The sequence below is a fragment of the Carassius gibelio genome, chromosome B17 (assembly GCF_023724105.1).
Source record: "Carassius gibelio isolate Cgi1373 ecotype wild population from Czech Republic chromosome B17, carGib1.2-hapl.c, whole genome shotgun sequence".
Lineage (NCBI taxonomy): Eukaryota > Metazoa > Chordata > Actinopteri > Cypriniformes > Cyprinidae > Carassius > Carassius gibelio.
Genome location: NC_068412.1, coordinates 9,356,388 through 9,383,884, shown reverse-complemented (window position 1 = coordinate 9,383,884; position 27,497 = coordinate 9,356,388). Strand labels below are relative to the sequence as shown.

The following is a 27,497-nucleotide window of genomic DNA, read 5'->3' as shown; positions in this document are numbered from 1 at the left end:
GTATATTTTAGGATATGTTGGGAAATGCATCAGCCCAAATTTTACTGACCCATATGTTTTATTATTATTATATTATATTATATTATATTATATTATATTATATTATATTATATTACAATAATGTTTTTGAGGGATTAGGAAATTATGGGTTTGACTGTTTTTAATTCACGTTATGTCATAATTATTTTGTGGAACTAATTAATAATTCAACAAGAATATGCATGTATTTTTCAATTGTTTTTACACTTTAAGTTTAAAATAATGATCAACACCAAGTAATACCAAAGAGAACATATTTTTTCTACTCGAGTTTTACTGTTAGAGGTCGTTATTAAACACTTTATTAAAAACCTCTAAAAGGTATGTTGATTATGAATTACTTCATTGAATATTTCATGAGCACATTTTGTTAATGAGCTTTGTTTTTTAAACAGACCGTTGTTTGATGACTTTTACGCTGAAATGGTGGCGGCCTTTTTGAAACGAATCTGTTGTTTCCTTTTTCACACAAACAAAGCACCTCCCATAACGTTACTAAGAAGCGTGGATTATCATTAGAAATGTCGTGTTTATGTGGAAGTTGGAAGAAATGCATTCTCTGCGTGAATTGAGAGGTACACACGAAACCGAGCTTGTCTTTATCCACCTTGTTTTGTCGCTCACTTTATTTAGTTTCCAGCCCATGCAGTGTGTTAGCCTGAACGCTAAACATCTGCACATGAGACACACCGCTGTGTGCACATTTAACCCTTTATTTTTTTTTTTTTTTTTTTTGTTTAACCACCTGTCATCTCACAGTAGTACCCTCCATTGATGTTAGCTGTATTATTCTTACAGATGTACTAAGCAGTCTAATGATAGATTTCAGAAACTCAAACCTGGTTTTTAACCTTCAGTCTGAGTAATGTCTCACCCCGTCATTATATCACCAGACTGTTTTTCAGGAGAGGGCAGCAGGTCTCTGTTTCTGTTGGGGACATGCAGACTGACCTGTGGTTGAGGGCTATTTAAAGCATTGCTGTTATCACTGACACTAATGGAGCATCATTCTCAGGTTTGGTCTCTGACAGCATTAAGGTTGTGCCGTTATCAAAGAGTGGAAGTTGAATCTTTTCATTGTGGTGCAGCCTAATGTCATGTCATTTTTTAGAGCAAGAGGTACTTGTTCTTTCAGAGCATACCAGCTCATAGTAATATATATTAAACTGTTAGTGCTACGTGCGATCCTACCATCCTACCCTCCCAATCAAGAGTTTAATGTGCTTACTTCCTAAGTTACTGAAAGCACAACTAAAATTTAGTGATATTTTTTGTAATAACAAGATTAGGGCTCCTTGAACCAAGTTTGTTTTTTACATTAGATTTCTTTCCCCTGTAAATGGATGGTCTGAAATAACTCATTATTTACTGAATCTCATGCCATCCCAGATGTATGTGGCTCTCTTTCTTGAGATGAGCACAATTTAATTTCATTAATTAATCCATCTCTGTGAGTGTAATGCAAATGGATGAAACCTTTCTCAAAAGCCACCCAAAGTAAACACAACTGTAATCCAGTATTCCTTTTAATGCAAAAAAGAGTCACAGTGTGTGGCCAAGATGGACAAATAGTGTGTCAGATTGATTTTTTAAAGTTATTTTTAAACTAACAATGCTATTTTCTTCTATCTCTCTTTCTGTTCACCTTCTGTTTCTAATGTTTTATGTTTGCACTACCTACAACAACAGGAAAAATTTATTTATTCACCTTGTGTAGACAGCTTTTGAGGGCATTCCCCATGCATTTTTGCATTTCAGTGCACTGCTGTTCCATTGGTTATTATATATAAACTTGCATTAAATTGACGTGTTTGACCACTGCATCTCGCAACACGGCGTTCTAACAAATGTCATATGCAAAACACTGTGTAGAAACAGTTTCTGCAGTGGGTTTTTCCAAACTCAGTTTGTGGGTTGAACATGCTAGGACACGACCCTGCTGTGGTTTTGTGTTTGGCTCGTGTGCTGCACTCCCAGCATGCTGCATTTAGCTTCTTGCCTTGAGTGCTGTCCCTGGTGTGTGTCCTCTGGCATCCTGCAGCGGAGCCAGAGCCACTGACCCATTTTCTCTCCTCATGGAGTTTGTCCAGCCTCATGCATATTGCTGATACACCACAATCTAATGAAAGATTTGGCAAACCCTTACACGAGCCTCTGCAGTATGAAATAAACAAGAAAGATCAGTCATCTTTGAACGATATGCTTGGTTGAGTCTGAATGCTGTCACTGGCTACATTTTAACCGGTGGTACATATTCAAGTCAATGAGAGTCTTAAAGGGTTAGTTCAGCCCAAAATAAAAATTAAGCCATAAATTACTCACCCTGAAGTCATCCTAGCAGTATGGCTTTCTTCTTTCAGACGAATCCAGTCAGAGTTATTTTTAAATAGTGTTTGATCTTTCAAGACGTTTGATGCAACTGATGCAAGCTAGTGTTGGACTCCATCGGTCCATGAGAAGTTTAATAAAAAGCTCATCCATTAAAAAAAAAATATCTCACATGGCTCTAGGGGGGTGAACATAGGCCTTCTGTAGCGATAGTGTATGAGAACTTATTAACCTTCAGTTTTTGATTCATAGTAAAAAAAAATTTTTTTTTTACTTACATATCTTTAACATAAGATATAATTTATTAATCCAGTATTTTGTATTCTTTAATAAATCCAAATCCAATTTACTTTTTCAAAGCTATTTTTTTTCTTTTGATGCATGTTGACTGTTTTAATGTGTTTGTGTGTATGTGTCGGGATGAAATTAGAAATCAAGAAAATTATTCTCTGCAAATTATTATTGATTTAGACACTTTTAAAATGCTACCTGATGTGATCATTTGATGTGTCTCTTCATGCAGAACCTTGTTTATTTGTGGTGGCCTGAGATACAATAATCATTCAACATGGTTAAAGAACAGAAATGCATTCTTTGTGAAACGGTCTACAGCTCCAAACAGGTAAACCTGGCAATTACATGCAAATCATTGTGCTCTCCCAGCTAAATTAGGTGCCTATATTTCTTCAAACATTCAAAACATCTGCAATCCTTAAACTTTTTTTAGTAGCAAAGCAGGTGATTTAAGTATGCATTATCTCCCATTTCTGCTAGAATGTGACAATTTGCCTTGAGTCCTTGTGTGACTAACTGTAATGTACTTGTTCATGCTGGCTGGCTGTAATGTACTTGTCTATGCACTTTTGCTGTTCTTTTGAAACTTTTGGTCGCTAAAAACATTTGTCTTGCATATAAGAATAAATTTCTATTTATTTATTGAAATTACTGTAATTTCACAATGCTATATTTTAATGGTAACTTTATTTTATTTTGTTCATTTTTAGGAGATGGAAGAGCACATGAGAAGTATGCTGCACCACCGGGAGCTGGAGAATCTGAAAGGACGGTAAGAGCCCATGTTTCACACCAGTGTTACCAACTATCATGTAATCCACCTTTTTGTCAGCTGACTTCATAAAATATTTATGTTTCATGTTAAATTCTGTATAATGTTGTTATTAGTGAGACTAGGACTGTATATTGAGATATATCGCCGAGACTTATTTGTGTGGTGATCACTCTCGGGTGCCGGTCAGGACACAGGAACCAGACCAATTGCTGAATTTAGGTTATTTAATGAACAGTTGAGTAGGCATGGGCAAACAATCTAGCAGTTGGCTTTATAACATATCCGTCTCTGTGTATGTGTGGTTCTGGAATTAAAGAAATAACAAAAAATAAATAACATATAAATGTAGTATCCATATACATACATTCAATAACTAAACAGTAATTAAACTGTTATGTGTGTAATTACAAGCATCGTCACAGAAATAATGATTGCCATTAAACACAGTCACATGTACAGAAACGTGACTAAATAAAAAGTGCGTCATCAATTATAACGACTATTACTGGTGAAACTTAAAAGCCAAAGATTTGAAACTCAAAGTATCTAGCTGTACAATACACAGTATAGCAGAAATATCTTATTAAATATCTATCCAAACATAATATACACTGTGTTTGTAATAGTTAACAGGGAAATATTAAATGAATCTAGCATTGCGTCATCTAGACACTGGCCATAATCACAATATAGCACCCAAACGCGATAGTCTACAGTAAATTATTAAATAGGAAGTGAGAATAGAAACTTACTTTGTCATTAACGCACACAATATAACTATATTACGTCCAAGAATGGCAGGAATACTAGCATCTGCACAGCCCCACGTACTGCCTTCGCTTTCTTTCTCGCGCAGTTTTACCCATAACTGAGCGCTGCTCACAGATTACTGCATGTACGCTGGTTGTGTTTAAGCGCATCTGTCGGCGCTGGAGTTGCGCATAAGTGATTGTTCAGTTATCTACGTGGCCTTTCTTACAGCCGCCCCCAAATGTGTGGAGCACATTTGTTCCTAAATAAGTACTTAGTTCAGCACCTGTGAACAGTTCTCATCTTCATTTTGAACCTCTGATAGAACAATCAGTCTGGCTACTGGTCTAGTGTAGGTTCTGTCATTGATCTTTACGTCCACTGTCCTTACATGTCCATCAGCACTGGGGTAAAGTTTGGTGACACGTCCTATAGGCCAGTGTGCTCTCGGCAATTGAGGGTCCATCATCAGTACTACAGATCCTAGGGTCATATCTGCAGATGTGGAATACCATTTCTGGCGGGACTGTAGACTTGGGAGATAGTTCTTAATGAAACTAGACCAGAACTGATCAGCCAGAATTTGGAAATGTCTCCATCGGCGTCTGCTCAGGAGTTCGGATTTGGGGTACACTACTTGGGGCAGAGATCCGTCCCGCCGCCCCATCAAAAGAAGATTTGGAGTCACCGGATCAAGGTCCTTAGGGTTGGAGGATACATATCCCAATGGTTTAGCATTCAACATGCCTTCTACTTCCAGGAGAACAGTATGGAGTACTTCCTCCGTGACAGCTTGACTTCCTACTACTCTGTAAAGTGCTGTTTTCACAGAGCGAATTTCCCTTTCCCACGTTCCACCGAAGTGGGGTGCACCAGGTGGGTTGAAGTGAAAATGTATTTTATGTTTGGCAAGCTGGAGTTGGAGTTGTGGGGACAGTTCTGTTAGAGCCTCTCGTATCTCTCTTTCTCCTCCTCGGAAATTTGTTCCCTGGTCGGAGAACAACTCAGCTGGTGTCCCTCTTCTGGCGATGAACCTCCTCAAAGCCATTAAGAAGGAGTCTGCATTCATACTGGTGAGGATCTTTAAATGTACACATCTGGTTGTAAGGCATTTAAATAAGATTCCCCACCTCTTTTCTGTGCGTCTGCCCAACTTGACTACAAAGGGCCCGAAACAGTCCATCCCCGTCGAGTAAAATGCTGGCTTATAAAGGCGTAAGCGTGCTATAGGTAAGTCTGCCATCTTTGGAATTTGAGGGCTTGATTTCCATCGTCTACAATCTGTGCAGGTATGCTGATATCGTCGAATTGCTTCTCGACCTCGTAAAATCCAAAACTTGCGGCGAATCTCTGCAAACACTCTCTCAGGGCCGGGGTGGCCGAGTCGAGAATCGTAGTCTTGGATCAAAAGCTTAGTGGTGGGATGGTGCTGATCCAAAATAATGGGATGCACAGCAGCTGGGTCTAAGTCTTCAGATCGTCTCAATCTGCCACCAACTTTAATGAGTTTATCTGTCTTGTCCAGCTCTGGAGACAGCATAAGTAGACGGCTATTTTGTTGAACTGGTTTCTTTTTTTGCAGTAGGCTTAACTCCTCTCTGAAACTATCCTGTTGTGCACTTCTTAGGATAAGAATCTCAGCTGTACTGTAGTCATCAGCGCTAAGAGCTCTACTGTTACTTGCCGCCCCTTGAAGCTTCTGTACGGTCGCCTCTAAAAGTTCCCTCCATGTTGTGTACTGATTTACATCTGGTAGGTAAGGCTCCTTGTCAGGTATGGTCGTAGTGACTCCACAGAATATAGACTTGCGAAGTTCTGTGTGACACTCGTCTATTGCTGTTGTTGGTGAGGTAGGCCACTTGTCAGGGCTTTGAAGCAGAAAGGGTGGCCCATGGCTCCATCGGTTAGGCTCAGCTAGTTCTTCTAGCTTCTTACCTCTGGTGAGGTCATCTGCAGGGTTTTTCACTGAGTCCACATATCGCCATGAACGTCGATCAGTGAGCTCCTGAATTTCTGCCACTTGAGTGCCAACGAAAACCTTAAATCGACATGACTCAGAGTGTAACCAGGACAAGACCGTAGTTGAGTCGGTCCAGAGGGTAGTTCGGCTGATTGGCAGAGTAAGCTCTCGTTCTAACAATCGACTGAGTTGGGCCCCTGTGAGGGCAGCACAGAGCTCCAGTCTGGGAATTGAGTGCAGTCGTTTCGGTGCAATTCTTGAACGGGCTACAATGAAGGACAGATAAGGCTGACCCTGAGAGTTAACTGTCCTCAGGTAAGCGACAGCTCCATAGGATTGTTCCGAGGCATCAGAGAACACATGTACCTCATGAGTTATTCCTCTCTCATCCATGGCAGGAGGTACATATGCTCTGGGAAACGTGATCCTCGGCAGAAATTTTAACTCTCCTTCCCAATCCCTCCAGGCCTGCAGCAAATCCTGCGGCAGCTGGGGGTCGTCCCAGTCTCTGTGTTTGTTCCATAGCTGTCTCACTAATATTTTGGCACGGGTGGTGTATGGCAGAATATAGCCAAGAGGGTCGTATTGGCTGGCTAATACCTTGTAGATATTCCGCATGGTAGGAGCATCATAATTCACAGGGCGATGTTTGTATTGCAGCACATCTGTTGAGCAGTGCCAGCTGAGGCCAAGAGCTGATTCCGGATTGTCTCTTCCGTCATGAGTGAGCCAGAGTTCCAGATTGTCTGACCGAGCTTCTTCAGGTAGGTGACTGATGACATCCAGCTTATTGCTGGCCCACTGCCTGAGTTCAAATCCACCTGAAGCTAGAGTCTCCCTTAGCTTATCTATCAGGGTTCTGGCCAGGTCAGGTGAGGAGAGGCTTTGCAGACAATTATCCACGTAGAAGCATTTCTCAATGGAAAACCTCACATCATCCCCTGGCTGGCTGTGACTGATTACATGTTGCTGCATGGCGTAAGTGGCACAGCACGGACTACACGTCGTACCAAAAGGTAAAATCTGCCACTCAAACACAGATGGGATTTGGTCTCTTTCCATGTCTCTCCAGACAAATCTCAGAAGGGGGCGATCTTCAGGGAGCAGGCGGACCTGGTGAAACATGGCTTTCACATCACCACTTATGGCTACACTATGCTCTCGAAACCGTAACAGTACTCCTGGGAGTGAGGGTCCTAAAGGTAACAGCCACTGATTTAGGTTCTGACCTCGGTACTGGTAAGAGCAGTTGAACACTATGCGATTCTTATTGTTGTGGGTCACCATGTGGTGTGGAATATACCATGATTCAACTGATTGTGTTATCTCATAGTAGTTCAGCTTCCTAACTACTCCGGTCTGAGTCAGTTTCTGAATTTCAGCGTTGTATGCCTTAGCTCGTTCTGGGTCTTTAGTGAGGCACCGTTCGGTGTTCCTGAGCCTGGGCATTACCATTTCCTTTGTGGCTTGGAAAGGAGGCATATCTTTGTGCCTAAGCAATGGGGTGACATAACGTAAGACTCCATCCACTTTAACACGAGTAGTCTTTGATTCGAGCTTGTTAATGGCCTCTTGATCTTGTCGTGACCTGGTAACCTCTTTCTCGTTCTTAATAGGAAGTACGTCCACTTGCCACAGTTTCTCTACGTTCCTGAAAAGCTCTGCCATTAGGGGATTTGTTGAGGTCAATAAACACTGCTGTGGTCGAATGGACTGCTCAACAAGTCGGGTGGGACCCTGTAATGTCCACCCTAATCGTGTCTTCAGGGCTGCCGGTCCCCCTGGGGGACCTAACCTTACTGGCTTAACAGGAGTAATCAAGTGAGGGTGATCAGCTCCAATTAGCAGCAAGGGCTGTGCCTGTTCGAATGCCTGTATTGGGAGGCCCACAAGGTGCTTGTAATTTTTCTGTAATTTGTTCATGGGGTAAGAGTGAAGTGCCAGACCAAGGTGGTCTGCAGTGAAGGCATCAGAGATGAGAAAGCTGTGCTGAGGCTTATCGGCTGGGGAAACACGGAATGACACCTTGGACCCCTGAAGAACTTGAATATCTTGACGTATAGTCCGCAAGGCTAGGTGTTCTGGCTCTCCTTGGAGGCCCAGGTGGCGTGTTGCTGCTTGTAAGAGCATAGTCCTCTCCGAGCCATCGTCCAGGATAGCATAGGTGTTCAGAGTGCGCTTACCATGGTGGAGTAGTACTCTAATAACCTTTAATAGCACACGACTTCCATCTACTGGTTTGTCTACGTACAGCACTTCAGAAGATGTATTCACTAGACAGCTCTCCTCTTTAGTCGACTTGACTACACTCTTAGGTGTTCTGGAATTAACTTCGTGCAGCACTGGTAGGTGTTTACCTTGACAAATGCTACAAGGTTTCCGCAGATTGCACTGGGCTGCCTGGTGAGTTCTAGCACATCGCCAGCACCTTCGATTGGTACGGATCCATTCTGATAATTGGTCTGTGGTCAGTTTTACGACCTCGGTACATTGACTTAAGAAGTGCTCTGTATTGTTACAGAATGGACAGTAGGGTGCAGCTCTGTTCCTAGTAGATGGATTCAGCTGTGCGGGTGAAACTTCCCTCTCCATTGCCTCTCTAGATCCATGTAGCACAGTAGTGGTCCACCTCTTCTGCCGAGGCTCCTGTCTAGGCCATTGTTTCTCCTTAGTGATCTTCACTGTTGATGAACCGTCATATTCTTGGCACCACGACTCATATTGCAATGACACCACGACTCATATTGCAATGACACACATCCGGCTCGAAGGACCAATATTAGTGAGACTTAGAAGGACTGTATATTGAGATATATCGCCGAGACTTATTTGTGTGGTGATCACTCTCGGGTGCCGGTCAGGACACAGGAACCAGACCAATTGCTGAATTTAGGTTATTTAATGAACAGTTGAGTAGGCATGGGCAAACAATCTAGCAGTTGGCTTTATAACATATCCGTCTCTGTGTATGTGTGGTTCTGGAATTAAAGAAATAACAAAAAATAAATAACATATAAATGTAGTATCCATATACATACATTCAATAACTAAACAGTAATTAAACTGTTATGTGTGTAATTACAAGCATCGTCACAGAAATAATGATTGCCATTAAACACAGTCACATGTACAGAAACGTGACTAAATAAAAAGTGCGTCATCAATTATAACGACTATTACTGGTGAAACTTAAAAGCCAAAGATTTGAAACTCAAAGTATCTAGCTGTACAATACACAGTATAGCAGAAATATCTTATTAAATATCTATCCAAACATAATATACACTGTGTTTGTAATAGTTAACAGGGAAATATTAAATGAATCTAGCATTGCGTCATCTAGACACTGGCCATAATCACAATATAGCACCCAAACGCGATAGTCTACAGTAAATTATTAAATAGGAAGTGAGAATAGAAACTTACTTTATGTCATTAACGCACACAATATAACTATATTACGTCCAAGAATGGCAGGAATACTAGCATCTGCACAGCCCCACGTACTGCCTTCGCTTTCTTTCTCGCGCAGTTTTACCCATAACTGAGCGCTGCTCACAGATTACTGCATGTACGCTGGTTGTGTTTAAGCGCATCTGTCGGCGCTGGAGTTGCGCATAAGTGATTGTTCAGTTATCTACGTGGCCTTTCTTACAGTTGTACATTACTATTTCAATAATTTAACAGTACTTTTGCATGTTCATGGTTTTCTGGTATTCTAATGTCAGTAAATGGTCACTTGAAAAGCAGATAAACAAATATTGAATCTTTTTTTATGTGTTTAATTTAGTTTTTCATATATTTTTGATTAATTATTAGCTTTTCATCAACTCACAAACAAAAGTTTTGAAACTTATCTCTGCACTATTTTTTAGATTGTACTGTTTTTAATGTAAATATACAGCAGTTTTATTCAGAGGTGTGTTTAACTGATTTATTTACAAATGTATCACCTGAATGGATTTTTTAATTTTTGTCTAGTGTAGATTTGAAATGTGTTTTTTTTTTTACTTTTTGTTAATTGTATACCTTGTGAAATTCAATCTGAGATCACCATGAAAATAGCTTTGCTGCTGGCATGACACTAAATAGTGAATAAATAGATAAATATACACTTATTATACAGCAAAACATTTTTTAGCATAAAAATAGCTTTAAAATCTTTTATTTTAAAATTTAGAAATCCACCCAAGAATTCTGTTTAAATCATTTTTAAAACATCCTTATGAAGGAAACTAGGAAGTTCATGGAAAATATTTGTGAAAATTCTTTGATGGAAAATGGTTGTAGCCAAAGATGAAAAGCATGTGTATTGTAAGGCACGTGCCTTCTTTGGTCAGTGGATGATAAGCCGAGGCAGCTGCCTTAACCCGAGAGTGTATATATATTTATAGGGACATTGGAAACAACTGGCAAGGCCGACAAATGACAACTGCCTCATGTGACAATTATGTACATCTCTGGAATGTGAAAAGTGAGAATGACATTCTCAGATGAGGAGGGTATTGAAATCTAAAGTCCAAACACACATAACCATAATCAGGAGAGGTTTTAGCTAAATGGTAATAATGCTGCTTATAAGATCAATGTAGCTTTATGTTTAGATTGACAAATAACCAGAGCACTTATTTAGAGCAGTAAATAATAATTTGTTTCATCAAATGGAAATAAGCCGGAGAATATAGAGATAATTGCACAAATCATATAACTGTCAATCGCACAAAAACTTTAGAATTTTCAATCAGAAATAACAACAGACTGCTGACTGCAAAATGGCAAGCTGCCATGACACCATTTTTTCGGGGGATAGACCATCTGCCAACAGCAAGAATCTATCAGCTCACGAGTTTGGCATTGAAGACAGCAACTATGGCAGGGAGAGGCTTTCAAATCGGCAACTGTAAGCAGCTCGCGTTACAGCTAGCCAAAGAGTCCCACCCTTGCTGCAGCCCTAAAGAGCAGAGGAAGGTGGAGACAGAGGGTGGGGGGAATACGATCACACACCAAAATCCAACAGCTCTCCCAACCCTCGTCTCAGAGCACAGCGGACTCCATCATGACAGCGTGCTAAGGCTCAGCAGCTGCTGAGAGGGTGGTCGCCCCTCTGAGCTCAAGATCTCCCAGCACCTTCTTTTCTTGCCTGTTCCTTTTAAATCATTTGTGAAGCCCCTGAAGTTGAACCAAAAGATCAGGAAGATTGCGTTTTTTTTCCCCCCAACTAGTTGGATTTTATTTTATGATTGAAGTCAGTTTGCCTCCTGATCTCTTAAAAAGACCTTAACTCATTAGACAGCCACTCAGAAGCAGTAGCCATGCCTGAGGGAAGTATTGAGCAACCTATGTACCCCTCCGTCCCCAGGGACTGTGGACACGAGTGCCGGGTCTGCGGCGTAACGGAGGTGAGCCTCACTGACTATGCCAGTCACATCTCCAGCCAATTACATAAACAACGCGTTGAGGATCAGAAGAATTGGCCCACAAATGAAGACCAAGATGAAGAGTACTTTGACAAGGACACTGTGCAGCTTATCGAGAAACGCAAGGAAATTATCAGGTAAGTCTATGCTTTGTTTTTGTAGTGTTTAAGTCTTTGTCACTGGAGTTTTTTCTTAGTGTTTTAATCATTTTTTGGTTACCACAACACTTCAACACTTGCAGTTCTATATTAAACTATTCTGCATAGTTCTGAAACTGGAGTCTGGTGTCATGTGAGGCCAAAAACAGCCATGACTGCAACACTTGCACTCTCACACTCTTGGATGCATACCACACCATGCCTTTCCAGCTCAACCCTTAAACAGTATGGGCACTATGTCTTTAAATAGTCTGACCTCACCAACTATTTTTATGCACTATGCTGTTTAAGTGAAGCGTTAGACATGAATTAATGACAGATATCCATTGCCGTTTTGCCCTAATACATAATACAAGTACCGAATACCTAATACAAGTAATAAATTATTTATATTTTAACTTTTTTACTTCAACTTTATTTTTGATGGTGTTTTCCCTTGAACTCACGTAGGATAAAAAAGACTGTTCGTCACTCACCATTTCTATGGTCAGCAGTGAAACATTTTGATATCTCAAGATCTTTGTTGTGTGAAGAATAAAAAAAAAAAAAAGTAATGATCACTCCAAATCAACACAGAAATAACAATAAATTAATAAAAATATCAGTAGTTCCGCATTAATAAAAGTTTGATCCAATAAAATGAGTTTGATATTGAAACAGTTAAAGTTACACAGATTTCTTTCATGGAAGCAGCATGTGTGGTATAATCATTCAGGGATCAATAAACAAACTTTGAGTCTGCAATTTGGTTTCTTCTGAGCACAGTAAATGAAGGTTCTGAATGTGGGGAATTTCTGAGTTTTGGTGGGGAATGCCACAAACAGTAGAATTTTCACAAACAGTGGGGCATCAGCAGCAGACAGGGAAGGCAGTATTCTTAGCGGGTTTTAATGATCTTATTTCCAAATGTAAAGAAACATGCTTTTGTGTTTCTTCCCCATGTTTGAATTTACATGCATTATTGTTTAACATATCCATAATACTTTTCACCTGTCTTGGTTGTTGAGTTGTAAGTCACCATTCTATGCTGAACTCTATTAGGAATGAAGAGGCTTCTGCAAAGCAGGCTAAAGATGAGCAGGAGCAACGCAGGAGGTGGCAGGAACTTCAGACTCAGTGGCCTGGGCCAAGGCCTTTGATGTACCAACAGTGTGGCCCTTGGGACCGGCCCTATCCCAACTTTACCCAGACTCCCAAAAGGGACAGAGGTTCCAATTGGCAGAATTTGAGATTTTCATCCCCTGAACGTGACAAAAGGTTCAGCCGAGATGTTAGGTGTGCCACATGGCATGCTGAAGGACCACCTGACTTGCAGAAATGGGAATCTGTTGGACGTCAGGGAGGGAGTTTGCACAACCAAGGAAACTTCTGGGTTGGTAGACAAGGTGGATATGGAGTCTGCCCTCCACAGCTGAGAAAGCAATTTACCTGGAGCAACAATCAGTTTAATGCCCCTTGGAAGAGACAATATATGTCACCACCTAGGTTCTTTAAACCATCTGCCAAAGAGCCTCAGAAGACACCAAGCAGCTCTGAGAATCAGACACGGGGTGAACAGAGTCTAGAAGAATCTGGTGGAGAGCATGATCCTAACAAAGGTAAGGGTCAAAAGTCAGAGAAGGCTCACAGATGGGCACCATATCCACCAGCCAAACTTGGGGATCCTTCATCTCAGACTGACCCTCAGCCAATGTTAGATAAGTCAGATGTGGGATCTCCTCAAACCTTTAAGGCACAAAGTTTCAAAGAGGGCATGGGCATGGAGAGGATATCCCTGGCAGACCAAACAAATTGGCAGAATAAACCCACAGAACCTAAAGCGAGTGATTGCAGGGAGCAGAAGAGTTCCTTCAAGATCATTGGCGATACTAGCATGGATTGTTTTACCTACCCCTCCACCTCCACCACTAGGAAAAAAGAGAAGCCCAGGATGCTTGCTGAAGATGGTTCAAAAATGTATCTCAGACAAACAGGAAGTCAAGACTTTGTCGGCTCCATAGGTTTTAAGCATTCCCATTTAAACTCTGAATTCCCACAACATGCCACTTCCAATGCAGAGCAAGATAGTCTGCTGTCAGAGATGCTGCGAAAAGCTAAAGATACATTGCTTTATAGAAATAACCCCAATGATGTATCTGCTACAGAGAGCTGCCTCAAAGCATCAAAGGCTGTGATGAAAGAGCAAGTAGAGAGTTCAGAATTAATCAAGAATCAAAAATTACAAGAGAGGAAGAAGAAACTAAACAAGAACATAGGTCAGGAAAGGTTGGGTTTTGTGAGACATTTTAGCAATGACAAAGAGCAGTTAACCAGTACTGAGACCTCAGTACAGTTTGGCAAGGTGCGCAATGACTGTAGGCAGTCTCTGCAGTCCTTACAAGTAAGTACCTCCACTATAGACCACAAAGATGAGGAGGAGTGTGGTGAAATGGAAGAAAATCCTCACTTACCAGTACAAGATCAAGTCATGGACACACTGGATGAAGGTTTGTGCTCGGCTGGTGAGGGGTCCCAACAAACTGCAAGTGGCTCTGTGCCCTCTCTAAGTAAGCTTGCATTACCTGCATGTCTCCAAAGGGATCTGAACCGTCATATGGGCCCCAAAGGCAAAGCAGCATCCCATGAACCCAACTTGAATATTGCCAGGCGTATTAGAAATGTGAGTGGCACACGAAAAAATGAGACTGAAAAGGATGCAGGACTTAAACCCACCTTGCGACAGCTGATTAGCTCTTCTGGCTCAAGGCGAAATGTGAACTGGGACCAGGTGTACCAGGAAGTCAACCGGAAGAAGCAGGGCAAGGGCTTACCAAGGTACTGCATGAGGATTTCTTCATTTTCTGTTTACTTGCATAAAATTGTTACTTCCTTCATACCTTAATTTTTTCTGATTCTTTTCAGATTTGGTATAGAAATGGTGCCCTGTGAACCAGAGGGCCCGAACCAAATGGATGAAGATGAAGTACCTCTTTCCGAGGGCTTTCATTGGGACTCTCTGTTTGAATTAAGTCAAGTGCCTTCCCACAAGCAAAGCTTGTCTGAAAGCAGTGTGGTCAAAGAAAGCCATTCTGGGACCAGCTCCATCCCCAAAGCTGTAGAACCAGTGAGGGACTCTTCTGAATATGGCCCCTCACAGCCACTGAGGAGAGAGGAGCTGCAGTCCACAGGTCGTCTGGAGAATCAAGGTTTGAAAGGGCCAACTAAGGGCCCTGAGGAAGTTGAAGAAGATGCTGGTTGTATATCTGAGACTGAACTGATTGACACGCAAGGAGCTGGGAAGAAACGCAGAGCTCCTGGGGTTAGCTTCATACTTTCTACTATGGTTTATGTATAGACACAGTAGCTTAAATTCTAATATAGTTAGCAACCTGCTACATTACACAGCTACCTTCAAAAGCAGCATCCAGTGTAATTTTTGCGGTGCACAGCCCTGTTCCTTGAGATCTAACTTCCTGCAAAGTTCAGCTCCGAACCTGATCACATGCAACTGAACCAACTAATTAAGATTTTCAGCAACATTCGAGATTGGTGTGAGACAGTTGTGTTAGAGACAGGTGTGTTTGATCAGGATTGGAACTGAACACTTGCAGGTAGGTAGATCTCCAGCAATAGAATTGGGCACCTATGTTCTACATAAACATTAATGCAAGAAGACCGTTAATGAAATGTAATTCTTGCCATTACCTAATTGTTGGATCTTTCCACTAGGATGTTGTATCTCCAGAGATTCCTTATGAAGATAGGAAAAACAAGAGGCAAAAAATTAAGGCTAAAAAAGGTAACAAAACTATTTTATGCTATTTTTTGTAAACCAAAACAATGCAGTGTCCTTATTTGGGTGTTTTAATGTTTCTATGTATTGTGTTTTGCAGAACGCTCGCAAGTGGATCAGTTGCTGGCTGTGTCTCTACGTGAGGAGGAGCTTAACATCTCTCTTCAGGCTGTAGACAACAGTCTTATTCAGGCACGTGCTGCCCTGCAAGCTGCCTATTTAGAAGTACAGCGCTTGCTTATGGTCAAACAACAGGTGAGATGGTAGTGCTAACAGAAATATATTTAATTGTTTTCAGCTCTCACTGGGCTGCCACTTGATTTTACAGTTTTTTTATTAACAATTATACAGGCGACGAATGAGGTGAACTCTTTGAGAACCAAGCGCATTGAAATTCTTCAAGGAATGCAAGGTAAAAAAATCAGAAAGCAGGAGTCATGTAATCATATTTATTAACTATATAAATCTAAGGTAAATGAAATGGAAAGTCAGATTAGTAACACATATCCTTTCATACTGTACAAATTATCTGTAATGATAGTTTATAGACAGTTTGTAGTATGCATCAGATATGACAGTTATAAAATCTTATTTGTTACTGATAATAAAATAAACATTGACATCAAAATAATTTTTCAGGTGAATTTGAATCAAAAGAAAGAGAGAGGAACAGTGAGGAGATCTTAACATTTTCATCAGCCCATGTTTCTCAGATCACCAATCCTGTTCCCTCAACAACAGCTGCTCACTCATCCTCTTCAACCTCATTACTGCCTGTTACCATCAAACAGGAGCCCATCACTCAATATAACCCCATTTCTCAGCCAGATTTTGTCAAAATCCCCCTCCCAGCACCTCAAAGTACCACACTTGTCCAAACTGTGTTTGCTGCTTGTCAAACAGGTAGGTTCTTATCACTAAATTGCAGCTTCGAGGTTGCTATTTCTAACTGTACTGAATTTTATAATGTTTTCTTTTTGTCTTAAACAGATGCTAGCTTCAACACTAAGATAAAGGCTTCACAATGTGCCACAAGCATGGCTTTGGCAGCAGCTTCCTCAGTTCACAGATTACAGCAGTCACCCGTCAAAGAAATTCATCGAAATTCGAGCTCTCAAGAGGCGTTAGCCAACCCATCTTCCTCATTAATGTCTGTAACCTTCTCTCCTAAGCCACTGTCTCCCTCTAACCACCTAGAAACGAATCCAGTGAAACGTGTACGAAAGCTAAAGAAGAGAAAGTGTCTAAATAAAGCAAAGTTGAATGAGCAGCCTGAAATCAGTGAATCTGAGCTTGACGCAGAGCAGCCTGCTCCTCGACCTACCCGCAAGTGCCGACCTCATCGGCGATCCAGCAACATAAATGTCTCACCTTCCACACCAGAAGAGAAAGATGAAAATGAAGAGATGGTGGTGACCGAAGCTTCAAGAGCCCAACAACAGGGAGCCAAGCTAGCAACACCACCAGTGAATGGAGATCACTCCGAATCGTCTGAACTGGAGATGGTGGAGCTTCCCCCACCTGATATTGACATTGTCAATCTAGATTCTTCAGATGAGGAGATGCCTGAAAAGAAGGCCAAGGGGTCATCCACTGCGGACACAACAGACCATGCTGTCACAGACCCTCAAAACTTTGCCTGCAATGAAGTCACCTCAACTAGTGAAATTGATACTAGCAGTATAGTCAAGACTTCTGAAAGGTAAATCTCATGGTTTAAACTAGGATTTTCTAAATAATTCTTCTTAATGTCTTATAGAAGGGGTGTCCATTCCTGAGCCTGGAGAGCTTGCATAGTTTAACTCCAACCTGACAGAGCACACTACCCTTGTGATTTCTCATAATCCTAAAGACCTTGATTAGGACCGGATCCAAACTCCGGTATAGTGTATAGTGGAAAGCGCTGTATAGTGGCCCTCCAGGAGCAGGAATGGTCACCCCTCTCTTACAGCAATGATGGTAATCTTGTGAAGTAAAAAGGAATCTTTTGAAAATGGACTTCTATATGAGTGCTACAAATCTGAACCAAACTGAGTTTATTCTACACCTGCAGTGTAGTTTTGGGCAATATGCTCCATAAGGCGCTTTTCCACTGCATGGTACGGCACAGTACAGTTCGGTACGGTTCACTTTTTGGGGGTTTTCCACTGGGTACAGTACCTGATACTTTTTTAGTACCACATCGGTTGAGGTTCCAAGTGAACCGTACCATTACCAAAACGTAATGTGTAAACTCTGCTGATCACGGATTGGCAAGAGAGAATCGTCACTACCTGCGTCACCGAACGTGCGACACAAACACAAAAGAACCACTAGATGTAAATTCGCACAGCCAGCAAAGGAGCGAACGTAAGTGTTTTGAACGAGTGCACCTCTAAAGTGGTACTACACTGCAGTGAAAATGCAGATCAAGCCGAGCCGTACCATACCGTACTAAGCCATACCGAGCCGAATCCACGCAGTGGAAAAGCGCCAATAGTCATATCATCCTATCTTTAGCCTGTGACATCGCCAATACACAATATTATCATGCTAATTTACTAAATTATTTACTTGCTTCAAAACAGTGAACCAACTCCAGGGTATGGCATCTATATACACCTTATATCTTTTTAGTCAAGTAGCAAATGGATTTTCTAAAATATTTTGAATATTTGTATTTAACATGATAATGAATTATAGAAACGTTGTAACATTACTCATTTTAATGCTTACATTTACATTCAGCTACATTAAATGAGCAAAGAATATTAGCATTATCAAAAAACATTGTCACTGACTTCAGTCTAGCGTGAGTTTATGCACTTAATGATACAGTGTATGATAAATGAATCTCTTATACTTACATTGCACATACATGTGTAAAACAGTGTGATTAGAAAGTGAACTGGATCACAGTGAAAAATGCTAATAAAACAAGCTGTAGTTAGGACCAGAGTGTGGGAACAGCTTAATAGTTTGTCAGAAAAGCAATATGGGATTTCCAAAAAGTGTTTTTAATCTCTAAGATTAGTAACCATTCTGAAAGATACTGTTTAACAAGCATTTGGCTTTTGGGCTTTGAAGATGGTAGAAAACACAGCAGATTGTGGTGGGCGAGAGTGCACATACATAACAGATACAGCTTGTTTAATGTCATGTTCACTTACAGATGGTCTTGGCCTTTTGGCACCTTGACACTTTCTGTTTATTGTCACCTAAGGTTTCTGTTGCAGGATTGAATTTTCTCTTTTTTATTGTTACAGTGAAATAAAATCAGCCTCAGTGTTGGAGTCCAAGGTTCCTTCAGGTATGTGTTATGTTCAAAAACATATTTGGAAGCTGTAGCAAATGTACCATTAATACCACTTCTGCATCAGCAAAAGGTTTTGCCTTAAAGGGGTCATATGACATTGCTAAAATGAACATTATTTGGTGTTTTTGATGTTATGCAATGTGTTTTTGTGGTTTAAGGTAAAAAAAACAAAAGAAAACATTATTTTCCACATAATGAACATTATTGTTTCTCCTCTGTGCCCCACCTTCCTGAAACGTGTTGATTTTTACAAAGCTCATCGTTCTGAAAAGCGAGCTGTATGCTGATTGGCCAGCTATCCAGTGCGTTGTGATTGGCTGAATACTTTAACCGTTGAGACAAAACCACTAAAACCAATTACAAACAAGACATTTGTTGCATCCAGTGTGGACATAATTACTGATTATAATGACTTATACCGTCTTTTTACGCGTTGCATATCGTATTTGGGTTGAACTCTTCTGGAACAGTGTTGGAAAAACAGCTTATCCACGGATTTCTAGTTCTAAACAAAGTAGTTTCGCTTTCATAACAAAACACACAGCAGCGGCAGCAACAGCAAGGATCAACGTTACACCTTCTTTCTTTGCGTGAACATTTGGGCTGCATTATGCAAATCTTCCCACACAGTGATGTAGACGTGGGGGCGTGTTTAAATTGGCCGTTTTAGGAGGGCTTTAGTCTTTGCAACTTTACAGATCTTCTTTATGCACCAATAGCTTGTAATACTCCAAAGAGAATGGAAAACTGTAAATCGCATCATATGACCCCTTTAAACTTAAGATATGTCATGTGCGAATCCCTTATCTTTCATTTATTTTATTGTTTTATTTTCTTACTTCTGGTAGCAGTGAGTACATTTATATTTGTCTAGTTTTGTGTTCAGTGCAGTCGTTGCAGAACGACCAAATTGGAATACACACACGATCAGTATACAGAAATAGTTCAAGTCCCCAAATTACTTTTTAAGGGCAAGGTATTCTTAGTGCCTGTTCGTTTTATAGTTAACCTGTGCCTCTGAGAGTTACTGCCCAGATGACAACCTTGAGAAATCTGCCAACCCATGTACAAAATGAGAGCTGTGTCAGTGCTGTTTTTTTTTTGGGAACTCCATTATATGACTAATATTAATCACATTAACTCACTTTCCCAAAGCATAGGTTAAAAAGGCAAAAATTTTGACTATGATCAGTTTTGATGATCAGTCCTTATTTCACATTATGGTGGCAACTTCAATCCAAAGTATATTTCAATTATGACACATCAAGTATGTTTAGCGAATGTCTTCATCTGAACACGTAAGCCTTTAAAAGTACACTTTGTTAGAAAGGGCATGACATTTTTAACAAAGCAGACTTCACCCACAAGTTGGTAATGTGTTCTGTTTGTTGCGTAACAACACACACATTATCTAGACGCACATCTCTTTCAGAGTGTTAATGTTTCACCCAATAACTGATATGTTGGTGTGTGTTTTATCAGATATATCAGATCCTGGGGAGGAGGAGGGGCCTACAGAAGGGGCGTTTGAAGGCCATCAAGAGGCTGTGAATGGAATGCAGATCCATAACGGACTGCTGTACACTTGCTCAGGGGACCGCACTATACGCGCTTTCAACCTGATCGTAAGACTTTGTCGAAATTTGTCTGAAACATATAGTTTAGGAAAAGCATTTCAACACGAATATGATGATCCAGGAATGTAGCTCACAGTCTCCTCGTTGTTACAGAGCCGGAAGTGTGTGGCGGTGTTTGAAGGTCACAGCAGTAAAGTGAATTGTCTGTTGGTGTCATGTGGTGGAGGCCTGCAACAACGCCTGTACTCGGGATCAAGTGACCAGACCATCCGCTGTTACAGCCTCAAGGTACTTTGATGCACACTGCTTTTGAAATAGTCCATCCAAAAATGAAAACTGTCATCTTTTATTCAGAGTGATGTTGAATGCAACTTTTTTTCTTTAATAGAACATGAAAGTTTTCAGATGCACAGGCTGCACTTTAGTAGAGAGTTATTCATATGGTCAGATAGTACCATGTGAATCACCATGTGAATAGAGTTATTATGGTCAAAAAGTACCATAATATAGTTCATACAACTTTTTATATCAGGGGCGGACAATGCAAGGTTGTCTAATTCTAAACTTTAAAATATACATTTATTTTTTATTTATTTTAATTACATATTTAAAATAAACTGAAGGAAATTATACATTTAACACGCTTTAGCAAGGATTATTTCAACCAAACATGAAGTGTGCTTGTGTGGAAAGGAAATGGTCCTTCTTTGGGTCCTTTACAAAAACGAGTGAGCGCCATTTATAAAAATTTAAATGGGCCCTATGTAATATGCACTTTTGCTTAGTATTAAATTAAAGCTTCAGATGCATGATATTTGTAGGGGCCTAAGTTTAATTTTTTCCTTTCTATTTGAATTTTTCTGTACTCCATTTTAAAGGTTTATTTAAAAAAAAATAAGTTTAACTGAATTCATTAAAACAACATAATTTATTAAGCTATATACAATAATTGGGCCCTATGAAATTTTTATTTTTATTTTATTTTTTTATTTTATTTACTTATTTTTTAGAAAATCTTATTATTTTTCTGTTGAAGGCCAAACATTAATCTATCTTTCATTATAATGAATATTAAACAAACCCTTTAATCTTTGTACATTTAAAGTGCTACACAACAGAAGTTTACTTTGTAATAATGTCACGGAATTCGTCGAACATTAAATTATTAAATCAAATGCAATACACAGTACACTTTAATCAAAACGCTATATGGACTAGTGTATGTGGATATTAAATGACAAAAAAATATTATTTAGCTACTACAGACGTCAGACGTTTTTGTTTTATAAAGCTATGAGAAGTTTTAGTTAACAACGGTAACTTTGTTTGACTTCCTGCCTTACATCATCTCTTTTTTTTCGTGGAAGAAAGGACTTAACATGAGTTTTAATTATAATGGCACCGATGAAAGATTGACAGGAATTACAAGTCCTTCCGTTTTCTTTATACTGTTGGTATTTCATGGCTTTCTATAGCACTGAGAATATTTCCAGGATTTCTGTTGTTTTTTCTCAGACGACAGAGTGTGTGGAGCAGCTGGCTCTCCCAGACCGAGTGCTTTGTCTTCATAATCGTTGGAAAATTCTCTATGCCGGTCTTGCCAATGGCTCTGTGATCACCTTCAGTCTTAGGGTATTAAGTCTTTAATGAATCAGAATTCAGGGTTTGGGCTAATATAATCTATATTTAGCAAAGATAAGCTTATGTAGTCCTCTGTTCCCTGATCGTGTGTTTGCAGAACAATAAGCAGCTGGATGTGTTCGAGTGCCACGGCCCGAGGGCTGTCAGTTGTCTGGCGACGGCTCAGGAAGGGGCTCGCCGAATCCTGCTGGTCGGCTCTTATGACGCCACCATCAGCGTTAGAGATGCTAAGAGTGGCCTGCTCCTGCGAACGCTGGAGGGCCACAGCAAAACTGTGCTCTGCATGAAGGTTTGTGTCTGATCCCATTTTTCCAAATGATTATGCTTAATGCAGCTACTCAAAACATGCTTTTGCATCGTGTTTGAAGCTTGCCAGCCCCCGTCGTCATTCAGTTTCATCATATTAAAAAGAGATATCCTGTGAAAATACTAGGTTTCATTTGTTTCTTCTCTTCAGGTGGTGAATGATTTGGTGTTCAGTGGCTCGAGTGATCAGTCTGTACATGCTCATAATATTCATGTGAGTACATAATGCAGTGTTTCTCTTTGAGATGTGAGAATGAGGTGTCTTATTTGTATCTTATTCAGTTCTTTGTGTCTTGGTGTCCAGACAGGAGAACTGGTGAGGATCTATAAGGGTCATAGTCATGCTGTCACTGTGGTGGCTATCCTGGGAAAGGTGATGGTCACCGCGTGCCTGGACAAACTGGTCCGTGTGTACGAGCTCCAGGTAGAAATGACACATTTGCATTTCATATACTCATTTTACAAAAATGTAAAGCTTGTCAAGAAACGTTACTTTCATTATTTTTGTTCTTTTCAGTGATTAGCACATTATTTTTACAGAAATACAGTAAGTCAGTACTGTTCAGTGTTATTTTTTAAGGAAGATTAAAACTATTTAAAGATCATTTATTTGCAGATCATTTCCAAGGCATCAATTCTAATTTTTATTTAAATTAAATATTCAAACCGAAATAAAAATAAAGCTTTAAAAATAATTGACCTGGTATTCTCATTTAAAAATAATGATTATAAAAATGACATGAAATAACTACATTTAAAATGCTAAAATCAAAGGTAAAAAATATAATATTCCATAAATAATACAATAAAATTATTTTTATTAAAATCATGAAATATCACTATGCTGTATGAATGCTGTAAAGTAAAAAAAAAATGGTAATATGAATGTGAACAAGTTTTATTTTTTTTTTACGGTGTTTATGAAAACTTGTGAGATCAAATATTAAATGTACTGAAATTAGTCACAATGTAAAAAATATCAGTGGTCCATTTTCTTGGATTCATGAATTCATTCACTCGTGAGTGGGATTAAAACGCTATGGTTGTAAGTTGTAACCTATTTTTGTGATATTGACCATATCTCTGCTGTTTCCAGTCTCATGACAGACTTCAAGTATATGGAGGACATTCAGACATGGTGATGTGTATGGTCATCCACAAGAGCATGGTGAGCGCGTCTTGTTAACACCCTGTTGGGATCCAAAACCAGATCTCATAAATTATTGAAGTAAATGTTTTTTAGAAATGAAGCTGGCAGTGGTTTGTCTGTTGCAGATCTACACAGGCTGCTATGATGGGAGCGTGAGAGCTGTCCGATTGAACCTGATTCAGAACTACCGCTGCTGGGTAAGAAACTGAGCTCATGACAGACTCATTGAGACTGAACGAGATTCCCGGTGCGTGTTCATGTGTTTCCTGCCTCCTCACAGTGGCACGGATGTACGCTGATCTTCGGCGTGATGGAGCACCTGCAGCAGCACCTGCTGAACGATCACACCTCCCCAGCACAGCAAATATTCAAGTGCCGCTGGAGGAACTGTGACACCTACTTCACCACCCGAAACGGCTCCAAACAGGTACGGCAGACATGAAAACCACAAGGATGTACTGCAGAATTTGTGTATTTTGCTGCATGTACCACAAATGAAGGCTTTCTGTGTTTGATACTTAAAGCTACCATCAAACATGCATTTGTCATAAGTTATTCAAGCTGCTGCATCAGAAACCAGACTAGGGATGTTCATTTTGGTTATTTTTCCCAACTGACGCTCGTTAACCGATTATAAACCGTTAACCGACAAGATTATTTTAAATTATAGTTGAATTAAATTAGAAAGGATAAGTTTCTGTGACCCCTTAAAAATACTAACATTGGTTTCCCGGGGATTCATTGTATATGAGAAATATATTTTTACTTGAATAATAAATTATAAAAATGAAAGAAAAACACTGTTTCGGTTTATTTTTGTGCTGCGCGAAAGGAAACAGACGGCAGAAAGTGGCATCCTATTTTGATTTAGGCTTATTTTACGCAAAAAGATTTGTTTTTATTATGAATGTACACAAAGGCAAACTGTTTACAATTCCGATTATCTTTGACTAAAAGGCGAAGTTGCTTCCAGTGTTAGAAGGAAAAAACTCAAGTGATTGCTGGCGCCGCATGCACACACACAGTTTAGCTTTGCTACATTGACAATGCAGCCCGTTCATTATCATAATAAAATACAGTCAGTCAGACATATGGAGGAAAAAAAACCTGCTCAGCTTAAAATATGTAATATGTAAATGTTATCACCGTACCGCCGTGATGTAATGCAAAAATTTAGTTTTACGTGGATATTGGAACGCGAGTGAAGTAGGCCCAGGCTATAACAAATATTCAAATACATTGCGAATGTGGAAACATTTGATTTTGTGTCAAATGAGAGACCCTTCGTTGGTTTCAGTTTCGTTTTAGCCTAAATAAATTTGTTCTGGCTTGTTGTTTATGTTGCTATAACTTCTTATAGGCTATTTTTTATTCTTGTTATTTTTTAAATGGGCTATTGTTAATTGAAAGGATTTGTTGTGGAGTGAGGGGAACAAAAAATGGCAAAGCTATGTTTACAGTTTTTATTATAATGTTTGTAAACTTTTCTCATCAGCATTAGGCCTATTTCTGAATGAAATAATGAAATGCGACTTATTAATAGGCTGCACACAGTGTTTTTTTATTAGCCTATTTTAACAATGCAGCAAACCTTTTTTAAATATTTTGATAAATTACTGAAAATAAATAAATTACTTTTTAAACCATTTAAATGATTGTATTAATCTGTAAAAAAAATTAACGGTTGGTTAACGGTTAACCGGTTAAAATGAACATCCCTAAACTAGACTATTTACTTTCATGAGGGTTAGCCACCTTTTCCGCCCAATTCTCATTAGTTCAGTGCAACAAAAATTATTATTTTATCATGTTTTTATGTTTTCACAATTTAAAAACATGCATGTTTTAACTCTAAGTTTCTGTTTATCAAAGAATTAAAAAATATTGTAGAATTGTTTTTTTAGCAGAAAAAAGCCGTCACAGGAATAAATAGTATTTTAAGAAATAAATTAAACTGTTTAATTGTTTTCATTTTTAATAACCTTTCACTATATTATTGTTTTATTGTATTGTTCATCAAATAAATGTGGTAAGCATTAGAGAATTAAAACATAAAAAAATCTTATTGACCCCAAACCTTTGAATGGGTCTATGTATAGTTACTTATAGATAAAACTTTAGATTTTTTGTATAAATTATAAAATAACGTTTTTTTACATTGTTGTGACTCTTGTCTTTGTAGGCAGTGCATTGTCACATGCAGAAACATGCTGAGGACGACAGTAAAATGGAGCCATGAGGGGCCAAGGCAATTTGACAGACATTGTCTCCTCTTTTCCCATATTGGGAATGTCTCGTTCAGCCCTCGCCAGAGGAGCCCTGTTCATGGGCATATTTTTAAACGATCCATCAGATACCAACATACTGCCACTTAGATGAAACCGATGCCACAGTTTAAACAATGGTGGTTGATTTTTATGCTCTGAGAAAGACTATTATTGTAATTTCCAGCAAAAAGAAAAGCATTTCTTTATAAGTGGATTAGATTTGTTGGTATTTTGACGAGAGGAAGTTTTTTTTACATGTGCGTCCTCTCTATCACTTCTATCTGAAGTGTGAAATATGCTCAATTCTTTTATACTGACGTGGCATTGCTCTGATACTCTCCTGGAAGGGATTGATTTCTGTATCAGACTCTTTTCCAAGTCTCTCATCTGATCATACACTGTATCGTATCGTCAGCTCTGAGATTTACTGACCAAATAAAGACAGAAACTGTGCGAAACATTTGGGTACCGGTGCAGCAAAAGAGGTGCTGCAGCTCCCTCAGCGAACACGTGTAGCTCACCGTTGTGTGTGCCGTATGACTTTACCGATCTTCTGATGTGGAGTGAATTCAGAAAGCATGAGACTTGTCGTGTCGAGCAACCAGGTTTTAGTGTTGTAACGTTGCAGGCTTTTGTGCAGGACAAGGTCAAACAATTTTCCAATGACATGGTATTAAATACCAGTCAACGCAATCTGTTATTATGGGACATTTACATTTCAGTATGGTTTACGAATACAAAAATCTGTTTTAGACCAGTTGTGTCTGGTGATTTTATTTGGTTTTCTTTTTTAAATCTATTTTCTAGTCATTTTTTTGTTTTTGTTTCTCTATGGTTGCTCACCAAAGGTGAAGTTGAAGGATTCAGGTTTGCCGTGACTCTTACGTCTGCAGTTGAAATGTTTGCTGTGCTGTTGACAGAGACTATAAAGTGGCAGTTGGTTGAGAACAAATGGGAATGTGTTTTATGGGATAGTGTGAACGAGAAGACAAGATAATCTTATTTTCCTTTTTTTTGTTTTTATATAGTGAAGAAGTTTGGTTATTTTTTTTTCTTTACCTTTACATTATTTTGTGGCATTTGTGCCAATGTGATTTGTAGTTTTATGCAAGTCCAGGAGGGTCCTCACACAGGAAAGTGCCTTTATTTTGCTGCGTGAGAATGAAAGTTGTTGGGGTGATAAACATGGGACGTGTGTTTGTGCAGTTGCGAGTGTATTACTTCACTTCCTACAATCCTCAGTCCTGTTATGCACACACGAACCAAAACCTAGTGTAACCGTTAACTACAAACATCTTAATAAACTAACTTTGTAGGTTTCTGATGTAAGTTTTTATACACAGTAACAGAACTCTCATGTTAAAAAAAAGAGAATATTTTACTACCCCTAAAGAGTTGTAATTGTGACTATAGATGGTCACTTTTGTCCGGTTTTTAGTTCTATCATAATGGATAAATTCAAGGTTTGTTTGGTTTTGGTTTTGGTTTTTTTTTTTCACTAAGGCATAACCTTTGAAATGCATCTTTTGCTATAGTCGTGTGTTGCTGAGGAGAGATTTGCAGCCAACCTCTTACCTGGTATTCCCAAGTTTCTCACACTTATTCATTTCAAACACTGTTGAAATCTTTATAGACATTTTGTACACAAGTGCTATTGAAACAAAAAGAAATAAAAAAGATATACTGTGCCACTGTGTGCCTTTCTTTTATCCGAAGGGGAAATCTGGTTTCATGGAGATTATATTCCAAATAAGCTACATTACCATTG

The 27,497-nt window shown here is 39.4% G+C and overlaps 1 protein-coding gene across 2 annotated transcripts; it reads left to right on the top strand.

The window, feature by feature from the left end:
• Positions 1-481: 481 nt before the first annotated feature.
• LOC127976707 (zinc finger protein 106) lies at positions 482-27,417 on the top strand. Of its 2 annotated transcripts, XM_052581310.1 has the most exons (22): positions 482-614; positions 2,891-2,989; positions 3,372-3,433; positions 11,506-11,700; positions 12,763-14,535; positions 14,623-15,019; positions 15,430-15,499; positions 15,594-15,748; positions 15,845-15,905; positions 16,133-16,396; positions 16,484-17,195; positions 18,739-18,782; positions 20,271-20,413; positions 20,519-20,653; positions 21,881-21,997; positions 22,104-22,295; positions 22,464-22,526; positions 22,617-22,736; positions 23,409-23,480; positions 23,588-23,659; positions 23,743-23,889; positions 25,645-27,417. In XM_052581310.1, exons 2-22 carry the CDS (start codon positions 2,936-2,938, stop codon positions 25,699-25,701), a joined length of 4,905 nt encoding a protein of 1,634 aa, XP_052437270.1. In that variant the 5' UTR covers positions 482-614; positions 2,891-2,935; the 3' UTR covers positions 25,702-27,417. The 2 variants fall into 2 exon arrangements, with proteins under 2 accessions (XP_052437270.1, XP_052437271.1); XM_052581311.1 differs by lacking the exon at positions 2,891-2,989 and having other exon boundaries at positions 531-614.
• The last annotated feature ends 80 nt before the right edge of the window (positions 27,418-27,497 follow it).